Source organism: Dipodomys merriami, unplaced genomic scaffold, assembly GCF_024711535.1.
Source record: "Dipodomys merriami isolate MVZ:Mamm:240054 unplaced genomic scaffold, mDipMer1.0.p SCAF_72, whole genome shotgun sequence".
In the NCBI taxonomy this organism is placed as follows: Eukaryota; Metazoa; Chordata; class Mammalia; order Rodentia; family Heteromyidae; genus Dipodomys; species Dipodomys merriami.
Window position 1 is genome coordinate 4,587,099 of NW_027206313.1, and position 13,060 is coordinate 4,600,158.

Here is a 13,060-nt window from a genome sequence, read left to right on the forward strand (position 1 = left end):
TTAATAAATTAGAATACCTGCTGTGATTTGTGCAGCAGAAAAAAGGAAAAAGAGAACTGGATTTGAAGATACAAGATTGACTTCTTGTTTCTGGTTCTCCCTTATCATACTGTAATGTCAGTGTAATCTGAGGTATCTCTTGTTAAAGTTTACAAATTCTTTTTTTTTAACCATTCCTGGGGCTTGAACTCGGAGCACTGTCCCTGAGCTTCTTTTGCTCCAGGCTAGCACTGTGCCACCACCTCTGGTTTTTTCTGTTTATGTAGTGCTGAGGGATCAAACCCAGGGCTTCTTGCATGCTAGGCAAGCACTCTTACCACTGAGCCATCTTCCCAGCCCTTGCTAATTCTTCATTGTCAGCAAACTTGTGTGCCCTGAGGGAGGAATGTTGTGACTAATAGCTCACCATTTTGTCTATTTTTTTCTTTTTCCCCTTCTTTTTCTTTTGGAAGTATTTAAAAAGAAAGTATGTATTTATTAGATTTGGGAAATGCCATGGTGTGCAGAGATTTGTCTATTACCAATTAGTTGTTCACCATTTGACCAGATATTAAGAGAATACATCAAAAGTGTTCCAGGGTTATATTTTTGAGAACTATTTTAGGTTTATTTTGAAAGTTCATTTGGTTAAAATAATGGTCATAGTTAAGTTTAGGCATTTGCTATTGCAGAGTTAGTGTATATTGCTGACTCTAAAGGAAATCCAACAAACCAGTACTTATGCTGTCACATAAATCAATTCCCACTGATATTTTTAGTAAATACTTTAGTAAAACATATGCACTGAATGCGATTTAATAATCATGCATCATTGAACTGCTAATTAAACTTTAGTACTGTCCAGGATATCTATTAAAAATAATTTTATAAAACTTTAGTATTTGCTAATAAGCAGCAAAAATAGTGGTTAAACTAAGCTTTACCTTTTTTGTCTTTATGTTCTTTCCTCCTTTGTTTTCTTCTAAAAGGGGAAATTTTGTTGTAATTGAACTTCAAAGATTTTAAGTTGAAATAGTTCGTTTTTTCATGTTTTTGTAGCACATTGTGCTTTGAGACAATAACTATTTATTATAGAGAAGTGTAGTCAGAGTAATTTTTATTTTCTTTCTAGAAGAAATGGCAACATATCTTCGTTATGTAAGAAGGCTAGATTTTTTTGAAAAGCCAGACTATGATTACCTAAGAAAACTTTTTACTGACTTGTTTGATCGAAAAGGATATATGTTTGATTATGAATATGACTGGATTGGTAAACAGTTGGTGAGTACTCTGCTGTATAATAGAAGATGATTTTTATGGTATTTGTTGAGAAGAGTTGAGACCTGATATGTATTTATTTGTATTAGTTTAAAGGATTCATCTTCCTATTTTGAGAGGTTTCTTCAGGTGATGTCAAGCTATTGTTACTTGAGTTTTGTTGACTCTCCTTATTAGAATAATAGGTTCTTTTGGAGGTCTCATCCCAATTTGATTCTTAAGATCAAGTATACTATTTTTGTATGATATTCTCATGATTAAATATGTACTATCTAATAAAAGGTGCTTTTTTATAAATCTCTGAGTCAAAATATTAGATATGTATAGTTTTGTTTATTACATTTATTTCTTCAATTTTATTAGAATGACAGGTTCTGTTCATAAATTAGCTTTGGAAATGAGATACATTAAAAATTATTTTGATAAGAACCTAAAAGTAGCAAGTCTTACAAGGCTTTTTATATTTATAAAAATATTTTAAATATTTAAATATTAGGCAGGCATTGAGTCATGATCTTCAGATCTCACCTCCTGAGTAGCTAGGATTACAGACATGAGCTATACTCTAAAAAAAGTGTTTAAAAACACTTTTAAATAGTATATTTTGAGAATAATACTGTTTTCAAGAGCCATAATTTATTTAACAACTTTTAATATTTTTCCTTGATCATTTTAAGCAACTAGAGAAATGATTTTAAAAAAGATTTCTGATTAACATATATATAAAACATATGGTACCAGAATCAAATACAGTTGACAGCAGAGGATAAACCAAAGGAGAAAGAAAGAAAAGAAAAAAAGAAAGAGAGAGAGAGAGAGAGAGAGAGAGAGAGAGAGAGAGAGAGAGAGAGAGAGAGAGAGAGAGAGAAAGACAAACTGCACACAGTGCATTAAAAACAACAAAGAAAAACCTCTTGTTTTCATATCTTTGAGTTCATTTTGATTAGCATCATCTTATATGGTCATATGTACATAGCTTTTGAGCTGTTGTGAGCCTCTGCTAGGACTGTCTTAGACTCAATACTAATTACTACAAATGAGGGAAACTATGGGGCCACGGTTTCTTTGGGTTTGGCTTACTTCACTTAATATTACTTTTTCTAAGTCTTTCCATTTCCTTACAAATGGGGCAATGTCATTCTTTCTGATGGAAGCAATGAGTGTATATTTCCATTGTGTATACATACTGCATTTTCTTAATCCATTCACCTACTGAGGGGCATTTGGATTGGTTCCATATCTTACTGTGTTTGATAGTGCTGCAGTGAACATAGTTGTACTGGTAGCTTTAGTATGGCCTCGTTTGTGGTCACTTGGGTAAATGCCCAGGAGTGGGATTGCTGGGTCATAGGGGAGCTCTACCCTGTGTCTTGTATATATTTTTATCTGATTTGGAAAAGGGAAGGGGAACAAAATGGTGAGACAAAGGACAAAGGGTGGCAAAAGTGATACTCAAAAAACCGTATGTTGGAAATGAAATTTATATCTTGGGGGAGAGAAGAGGGAGTTGGTGGGGAGGGAAAGTGGGAGAAAAACAAGGGAAGGATAACAGTGTTCAACAAGAAATGTGCTCATTACCTTATGTATACAACTGTAACCTTTACTCTCCCTTGACAGTAAAATGAAAAACCATTCTGAAGTAGAGTGTATTACTAGCCCCTGTTACTGTCTTGTAGCCTACTCCCGTGGGAGCCGTTCAGCAAGACCCTGCTTTGTCATCCAACCGAGAGGCACACCCACACAGAGATAAGACGCAGCAGTCCAAAAACCAGGTTTGGTGCCCTTTTTACCTCGGAAATAAATTTCATTCATACGGAAATGATATGCACACTTTTTTCTTCATGGGATCAAACACACATACACATTGAAAAATTTAAAATAATATTTTTAATGACCTATTTTTCCTAATTTTTATTACTAGTTTAAAAATAGTGGAAATATTTAATTATAAATTCTTAATTTATGGTATAAATTATTGTAAACTTAAGGCATTTGATATTCTATTAGTATATAAGTGGATACTCTACTGGAGTAAGTTATAATAGGAATTTATCTTTCTAGTTATTGTGTAGTTCAGTAACTTACTGTATTTAAAGCTATTTTCTATGTATTCCTTTAGAAATGGAGAAGTAAGGAAGACAGTTGAAGATCTAAGAGATTATTGTTTTGGACCAGTTATTTAGTTAAGAGGTCGTCATTCAAGTCTCAGGATCATACATAGATGGGTGTGGCTTATATGGACCTTGGACAAATTAATTAATAACACAAAATTTCCAGTTTCTTGAATAATAATACATGCTGATTTCAAATGTATAGTCAGCTTTCAATAAGTCTCTTGTTGCTGGTATTACTGTTATCACAAATAAATACACATAAAACTACATTTCTGAGCAGGATAAGCTGTACCACATGTGATGAATTAATAAAGTGCATGGAGGGTATTATGTAAATATTTGTGCATCTGGTAAAGGTTATAAGGAAAAGGTGGCTTTTGAGATGTATGTGAAGAATGAATCTTTTTTTTTTTTGTGCTGATCTTTGGGCTTGAACTCAGGGCCTGAGTTCTGTCCCTGAGTTTTTGTCTTCAAGGCTAGCACTCTGTCACTTGAGCACATAGCACTACTTCCTGCTTTTTGGTAGTTAATTGGAGATAAAATTCTCATGGACTTTTCTGCCTAGGCTAGCTTTGAACCAGTATCCTCAGATCTCAGCCTCCTGAGTAGCTAGAATTACAGGTGTGAGCCACCAGTTCCTGGTAAGAATGCTCACATTATTAAAGGCAAATGATAGCATATGGGCATTTTGGGGATAGTCAACAGTTTTTTAAAAAGCATAAATTTAAGCAGTTGAATTTTCTTGGAGCAGAGAGTACATTAGTAACAAGTTACAGAATATCAGTTGACAATTGAGAGTTCATATTTTTGGGAAAGAGAATGGAATGGTGTTGAGCAATATTTTCATTTTGCTTTTTGTAAAAGAAAGCTTTTTTGAAGCTACCTTTGCCTTAAAAGTTTTACTTCTTCCTTGAATTGAATAGAGTATCTAGAGATAATTGGTTATAACCTTTTTTGCAGAAGGACAATGTCTTGTCCTGTTTTACTTTTATCTTTTTTATCCCATAAAGTTTAAGTGAGCATCAACACAGGGAGAAAGTGAAAGGAAAGAACACCATTTATTAAAATCTATATAGCAAATAAAATGGTATGCTTTTGGGAGTATGTGACACTGTTTGCTGTAAAGTTGAGCCAATTAAAAATTAATTTCAAATAATTAGTGCAATGAAAGTTCTCATATAAATCAGTTCTAATACAAATTACAATAAGTTGATCGTTTGTGAGCACTCTGAGAAGGTGATATAGAAGGTAATAGCTCAAAAATTGAGACTTAGGAGGCTTGGGGTTTAGCCCAGTGGAAGGGCGCCCGCCTGGTGCGCGCAAGGCCCTGGGTTCGGTTCTCAGCCCTGGAAAAAAAAAAAACATAAAAAATTGAGACTTAGTTTTATGTTTTGTCTAGTTAATTTTTTGAATATACTTAGAAGATCAATAATTTGTATTTCCTTACTAGGTTGTAAGCTTACTGAAGCTAGTAATACATTATTCCTTTTCACACTAAATTTAGGGAGAATATTTATATATATATATATATATATATATATATATATATATATATATACACTTATATGTATATACTTACATATGTAAATTTTCAGTAAATTTTCTAATATAAACTTGGTTTGTTGTATTGAATTTGGTTTCTGAATATATAGATTCTTGTAGCAGAAAAGTTGAGTATCTAGAAAATCTCTCCTTAAATGGCTGTATATCAATGAACATTTAAATTTTGTGAGAGACTTTCAATTCCAAAGGAAAAGTTAGTTCTTTCAAGGGTATAAACCTTGTTCATGTGCCATAATAAATAATTGATAAGCTTTTATTGAGTCAACAATTGTTTAGGTGATCCTATAATTTTATATAAATGCTAGATGTGTGTAGTCGTTTATATAAAGAGAGAGTATGTTATTTTAGCTACATTCTTAGCAAGAGTTCTTTAACCTCAAAAGACACTTTGCCTGTCTCAGATATTTATCTCAATTTTGGCACCATTTTCACTTGTAGATTTAAACGCATCTGGTTTATTTAAGTATAAGGCATACATCTGCCAAATTCTGGTTATGAATTTTGAAGCTTTAATAGAAAGAGCTATCATAATTGTTTTGATGATATACTTTATATAAATGACATTGAATATGTAATTTTACATTATGCAATTTAATTTAGAAAATTTAATGCTAAAACATTTATTCACATCTTCTACTTGATTTTAACATCTCTGCCCCAAGAGTTTCTATAGTTGCACATGTACTTTTTGGCTCCTTTAGCCTTTGTACTTGGTGCCAAAATTCCTTTAACTTGGGTTGAAAAAGAAAGCAAGCAAAGAGTACTGAAGACTTTAGAGTCTATTCATTGTTATAAGGACCTTGGCAGTATTATTGGCAGAGCAGTAGGTGCAGAGTTGGAATCCCTACTATGCTTCTTGTTAGCTCTTGAGACTTTGCGAAGTGTTTAGTGTCTTCATTAGTAATATGGGCATACTATTTCCCATCTCAAAATGTGAGGCAGATAAAGTAGCTAATATAGAACCAAACAAGCAAGGACTAAAATATGAAATTTTCTCCATTCTTTTTATTAGTGTTGCTCACATTTCTTGAAACACAGGAATTGACCATTGTTAAGAAGCTATTCTTAAAATAAAGCCAAACCCCCAAACTACTCTTAATTCTAATAGTTGGTTACTATTAGATTGTACTTATAGCCATACAGATTTGCTAGGATATCAAAAAAAATTGAGAATTTTCAACATGTTTTTATAGAAGTGAATTCTCTAATTCGAAGCAGAGTTTTTAAAAAACAGGAAATCTGAGACTCATAAATGTAGGACTGTTGGTTTAAAAAAAAGTTTTTTTTGTCATGTAATATTCTCTTCACTTTTCAAAGAACCTTTTCTGTTTTATCCTATTAGCCTTATAATCAGGAATAGAATACTAAACAAGAGAGAAACTTTTCTAAGATCTCATGTACATCTTTCTAAGGCCTCTCTTTTTACATTGTTAAAAATAGCTCTTCATAAGAAAACACAGGGATTTCTGTAAGAAAATGTAGACTTTTTTTGGTGCACTTGAGATTTATTTGGAGTGCTGTCTTGGGCTGGACATGCCATTTTTACTTCCTTGGTTCTTTGTTAATCTCATTGTATCAACTGAGAGGCCACAGAACCTACAAAGCCCTTTTACTTCTAAAATTTTATTACTTGGAAAGTTGTCCACACTTTGTGTGCAAAAAAAAATGCACCTGTGATTAGTTATTATTAGGATAGTGAGGATATTTTTAAATTCCTTTATGCGTTTGTTTTATACGTTATGAGGATGAGATGTTTAACATATTGGGTTTTTCTTCTTCCATGCATGCCACATGCATTAAATAAATGGCAGTCGGCAGACCACAGGGCAGCTTGGGACTCCCAGCAGGCAAATCCCCACCATTTGAGAGCTCACCTTGCAGCAGACAGACATGGTGGCTCGGTACAGGTATTTTCTGATTATTGCATGAGTGCTTATTCCCCAAATTTATACACTAACCCTTTTTTTTGAACTCATGGCATGATTTTATATCCTTATGGAAAACTCGTTGCTGAATTCTGTCCATAATTCTATTCTTTTGTTATTTAACCAAAGAACAAAATTAACATGTTCTAAAAAGACCACCAGGGATACTGCAATTTTGCCTTTGTTAATTTTTGCAGACATATGCATCTAAAATATTTAAGTCATACTCATAACAGACTAGAAAAGTGAACTCTATTATTTTAAATATTTATGAAGCTTGATTTTCAATAATAAATCTTTTGTAATGCTTTATGTAATAGGACAGTTTTATACCTTTTTCCATGCATTGATTTTTGCTTTTGTCAGTTTTCATTCATATATTATATATAAACTTTTCATCTTCAGTACTCAGAATATATTTTCTGATTAATTGATCAAATGACTATGGCCCTGATTTATTTGTTTATTTGTTTGTTTGTTTATTTATTGTTGGTAGTGGGCTTCAACTCAGGATCTGGGCTCCCTCACCGAGCTATTTTGCTCCAGGCTTGCGCTTTTCCACTTGAGTTACAGATCTACTTCTGGCTTTTTGTGACTAATTGGAGTTAAGAGTCTCTTGGATATTTCCTGCTCTGGCCGGCTTCCAGCTGTGATCCTCAGATCTTAGAGTCTTGAGTAGCTAGGATTATGGGCACGAACCACCAAATCCTGGCTTGGCCCTGATTTTATAAAGGAACATTTTGCTTTTCCTTTTAGAAAATGGTTGGATAGATAGTTTCCGTGATAAGTATTTATTAAATACTTCCTCTCATAAATTGTGTTAATTTTTACACAAATTTAAAGCAATTTTAAAATTGCAGTTTGTGTTTTCTCATATACACTTAGGAACAGCTACTGCAGTCTGCCCTCTCAAGCTGTCTCTTTTAGTCATTTGTGTGTATCGTATAGTTGGGAAAATATATTGAGTTTCTTATACTTTTTAAAATATCTGCTTAAGAAAATATAAATTTTAAATTTATATAAATAAGGTTATATCTCTATTTCATTTTAGAATCTTTGATTGTTTTTCTACACATATTTCTAGTTAACAGTTCCCATTATATTTGATCAATTTTGTATTTTTCTGAATGAATATTTAATCAACCAAGTCTATGCTCTGGAGTTTACTCTTTCCTTAAATTCTAAACCCATGATTAAACCTTATGAGTTTGATTGTTTTTCTCATCCTTAAAGTTTAGAAATAACTTAAATGAAGTAACCAGCTCTTCATAGAATTTTGTAGTCTATGGAATTTTTAGTTAATACATAGTAGAAATGTTTGTTTTATAAATTAAGTGTAGAGTGAAGGGCTCACAGGCAAAGGGTGCCTGAAGTATAAAATGTTTTGTCACTTCAGTTCCTATTGCAAAAGCTACTAGGGACAAATGATATATTTAACTTGCATAAGAGAAACTGAATTGTGTATGTATCTACCTATGTTTACATGCATTTGAGTTCCTCTATGTGTTTTGCTCAGTGCTCAGGGAAGTCCGCAACTGTTAAGGTGTTTCTGGAGGGCTATCCTATCACTTTTCTATCATTATGCAGCTGATTATCTTAGCCTCTTCTTACTTATGTGGCTCAAGGAATCCCTTTGGGTTTATCAAAGGGTGAATGAGTGTGGTTTTTGGCTCGCTACAGTACTTCACATACTTTTTTTTTCATGTAGTTTGATCATTTCTTTCTAAAACTTTTCTGCCTATAAAAACTGTGCCTGACTAATGTTCATTAGTTTACTAACTAGAATTCTAGCAATATGGACAATAATTGAATAGGTAAAACAAGAAATTACTATTTTCATTGAGTTAATGAGTGTATTTTACAGTATTAAATAGACCTGACATGACAGACATTAAAAATGTTTGACATTAATGAAAACTTTCACTAACAGTAAGATAATGCCTGAGTCTTGTCCCAATGAAAAATTAAATTAAATTCATCTAATTCTTTGCAGTTTATACCATACTTTGCAATTTATGCATATTTTCAAAGTTATTTGAAATGTTATGATACCTGCTTAGACTAAAGAAATTATAAAATAATAAAATCTAAGTTAATGTGATGATTGTAATTGAATACTATAGTTAACCTGGAATGAAAATAGAAAGAGAACTAAGGAATGTTATGATACCTGCTTAGACTAAAGAAATTATAAAATGATAAAATCTCAGTTAATATGATGATTATAATTGAATACTATAGTTAACCTGGAATGAAAATAGAAAGAGAACTAGGTGTTCTATCGTTCTCACTACTAATAAAAGAAGAGAAAAAAACGAAGCTGGGAGCTAGTTACAGGAGACTGAGATCTGAGGATCGAAGTTTAAAGCCAGCTCGGGCTGCAAAGTCTGTGAGACCCTTACCTTCAACAACCATCAAAAATAATAACATTTTTTAAAAAGCTAAAAGTGGAGCTATGGCTAAAGTGATAGAGTGCTAGCCTTGAGCATTAAAGTTCAGGGATACCACCTAGACAACACCTAGAGTTCAAATCCCAGGACTGGCAAAAAAATAAAGAGGAGGAGAGAGAAGACAAACTCCCTAATGGTGCTGAAGATAAAACCTAAGGCCTTATAGGTGGTAAGAAGATGTTCCATCACTGACCTGTACAAGCCAGCTCAAAGAAAACTTATTTATTTATTTTTTTGGTTGGTCATGGGGCTCGAACTCTGGGCCGGGGCGCTGTCACTAAGCTCTTCAGCTCAAGGCAAGCGAGCGCTCTACCACTTGAGCCAAAGCGCCACTTGCAGTTTTCTGGTGGTTTTATGGGGAGATCAGAATCTCATGGACTTTTCTGCGAAGGCTGGCTTTGAACTGCGATCCTCAGATCTCAGCTTCCTAGTAGCTAGGATTAAGGCATGAGTCACCAGTGCCAGGCCTCAAAATTTTTTATTAGTAAAAATAACTCTGGTAAGAATTTTCCTTTGAGAGTCTTCATGCAAGGGACATTAACTACCTGTGGGATACTTTGAAGCATTCAGGAGATACAAAGTCTTTCTGACAAAGACATATTGTCAATGAATAGCAGAGGAATATTGCATATCTTTTCTAAGAAAAGGTATTTCACCCAAAAATAATACAACTGATTCAGATACAAGATACTCAATGGTTGCCTGAAATGAGCCATTCGGGGCCTGTGGCATTCCTCTGGTAGCATTTCACTGTAGTATATCCCAGCTTGTTTAGAGCTGCTGCCAGGTGAAACCTCGTGCTATTTTTAGCCTATAGAAAAATCTGGTACTTGCTATTTTAGGTAGGCATTTCAGTAGACACTGACTTAGTAGAGTCCAAACTTGAGCTCCCTGTGTTTCCTAAAGTATTGCATAGTAGACCAGACTTAGAAGTTAACAAATTGGTGACATTGTTGTTAAGTCCACAAGCCTGTGATGACAGATTTGGTTCAAATTCTGTGTCAGAGTATCAGTAAAAGGACATTAATAATGTCTCTAGCAGATGATTTTGTTGTAAAAGTTAGTAAAAAACAAAAACAAAAAATCCAGACACACCAATATTTAGCCCAGTGGCTGGGTTTAGAATGTGTTAGATAAATACAGTCTGTTTTTTTCATAAATGAAGAAACTATTTTTCCATCTCTTACAGATGTTTAATAATCTTAAAGATTTCTTAGAAGTGAAATATACAGGCCCAGCCAAAAAGAAAGAACTATCAAATGAAATTTTTCCCATTTTTTTTATTTTAGTGAAATTATGTTATTCCACCGTTGTACATTGATAAACTGCTCCCACAGAAGAGACTGGGAATGATATGTTCTTGGTCTGTAAAAATCCCTAGGAAATTGAATATCCATCTCTGGGTAGTCATTGGTAATAAACATGGCTGAGAAATAGATCTGTCACATTCAGTTTCTTGGCCATTCAGTGTTCAGAAAGTATTTCTATGAATGGTTTCTAGATGCTAGGCACTATCTTTCTCTAGAGGTTTCCATAGATAGAGGGGGCTAGTGAATAGGCAGTAGAGATACCACAAAGTACCAGGAGAATATATAGGGACACACCAGTCCTGGATTTAGAAGGTCAACATTTCCTGGAAAAATGTAATACCCAAGTAAAGACCAAAACAACATAAATGAGTTAATTAGTTGAGAAGGTTGAAAGGGAAAAGAGAAGAGGGTAGAAAAGAGAGCATGCATAAACTTGTAGAGCAGAGAGACATATTCAAAAACTAAATTCAACTAATCTGGTATGTCAGAAATCAGGCTGAGAGGTAAGCAGGAGGCAAATTTTGCAGGAGATAGTTTTTGTTTAATAACAAAGTAATAGTTGGAATGTACTCCAAAGAAAATTAAGTAGGGGACTACTTGACTAAATTTGTGTTTTCTGAAGACCACCTTTGCTAGAGATGAGAGTAAAAGAACTGTGAGTCAGGGCACAGCTAGACCATTGCTTAGGAACATTGATAAGTAGTGAGACGGGGAGAGGTGGAAAGATGAGAAAAGTTAATTAGAAGAGTTTAGTTGAATACAAGGGCTGATACTTTCCTGCTTGGAAAATTGGAACTTGAAAATTGGGTTTAAAAATGTACTAGGAGGGAGGCCGGGAGGGTGGCTCAGTGGTAGTGCTTGCCTTGCATGTATGAGGCTCTGGGTTCGATTCCTCAGCACCACATAAGCAGAAAAAGCCAGAAGTGGCACTGTGGCTCAAGTGGTAGAGCACTAGCCTTGAGCTGAAGAGCTGAGGGACAGCGCCCAGGCCCAGAGTTCAGGCCCCACAACCAGGAAAAAAAAATGTACTAGGAGGATAGAAGGGTTGAAATGGATTGGAATACAGTATAAACGTGTGGAGATGTAACAATGAACACACCTCTCTGAGTAAGCCATTAGAAAAGTGTACTAGTAGTAGCAGATTTGGTCATCTCTCCTTGTCTTACCCTTGTGCCTGCTACAGTAACACAACTCTCTTGACTCAGTATCACTTGAACATTTGCGTCCTGTTCCACCGAGGGGCATCTGTATGTAGAAGGCAGAAGTTAAAAGAACCCTAAGATATGTATTCAAATATTTTTTTCTTTCATGCGATTGTTTCTAACACATTTATAAGATTATTTCTTTGTTGCTTTGTATGTCCCTCCCCCACGGTATAACCCCTGCTTTCACTGTATGTGATGTCAGTATAATGTGTGGAGGGGAAGGGAAAAAACAAATCGTTTAAATAGGGATACAGGTGGACCCATTGCAACAATGAGATGTACAAGTCGTTGTGTTGAAAACAAACTTTACAACTTGGGGCGGGGGGAGGAGAATTAGGAAGAGGGGCTGATGGGAAGGCATGAGAAGAGGAAACAAAGGCGGAGGCTACAATGCTTGATAAGAAATGTACTCATTATCTTGCCCATGTAATTGTAACCCCTCTGTACAGTATTTTCACAATTTAAAAAAAGGCAGAAGTTAAGGACGTGTTGCCTAGTATGTAGTTTACCCCCTGAAGATGGGAAGCCTTTGGATTGAATTTTAGGATTAATGCAATTTTGAGCTCCTGGGGGCAAAACAGAATCACAAACTATGTAAAAGGCATATGTAGGGGCTGGAGGCATGGCTCTGTTGGTCGAGTGCTAACCATGAGCGAAAATGTCAGGTTCCAAATTTGAGTCCCAGTCTCAGACCAGAAAAAATACATGTAACCAGACACTGTTAAGAAAATGAAAGAATAACATTAACTGTTGTAATAAAGTTGTCATACTTGAGTGCGTATAGTACGGAAGTATGAGTAAAGGCTAGGAAAAGGATTGGACAGTTATGTCTGGCACTGGTAGAACACATAGTTATCAGTGATGGAATTGTGAATGTGGAATTTTCTAAAACATTTCTAAAACTATTTTCAATTACTGCTATAAAATCATTGAAGTTACAGCGTAAGGAACAAAATTGAGCAACTGTTAGAATCACATATTCCTTTTATAGCTTTCTAGAGTTCTGATATCTGCACAGAATTGTAGTTACCTGCTTTTATTATGTTAATAATTTCTAGATCACATTCTGTGGTCTAGTTTAGAATTTTATTGTCCATTTTATTCTTGTCCACTTATTATTACATTTATTGTTATTATTAGTTTATTTTGATACTCTTTTATAATGTTTACAGTAACATCTCTGACGATTTTAGTGATCAAAGAAAACAGGGTTATTATAGCTCTACCAGTGAAGAT

General features: G+C 34.3%; 1 protein-coding gene across 10 annotated transcripts in view; it reads left to right on the forward strand.

Moving 5' to 3' along the window:
• The window catches only part of LOC138818204 (casein kinase I), a 90,825-nt gene that overhangs the window by 63,538 nt on the left and 14,227 nt on the right, over positions 1-13,060 (forward strand). For 3 of the 10 annotated variants that reach the window (XM_070009180.1, XM_070009184.1, XM_070009181.1), the window contains exons 9-11: positions 1,112-1,260; positions 2,934-3,029; positions 6,746-6,841. In XM_070009180.1, coding sequence (XP_069865281.1) covers positions 1,112-1,260; positions 2,934-3,029; positions 6,746-6,841 — 341 coding nt within the window. The remainder of the gene's footprint in view (positions 1-1,111; positions 1,261-2,933; positions 3,030-6,745; positions 6,842-13,060) is intronic. The other 7 variants (XM_070009182.1, XM_070009185.1, XM_070009186.1 and 4 more) reach the window with 4 other exon arrangements.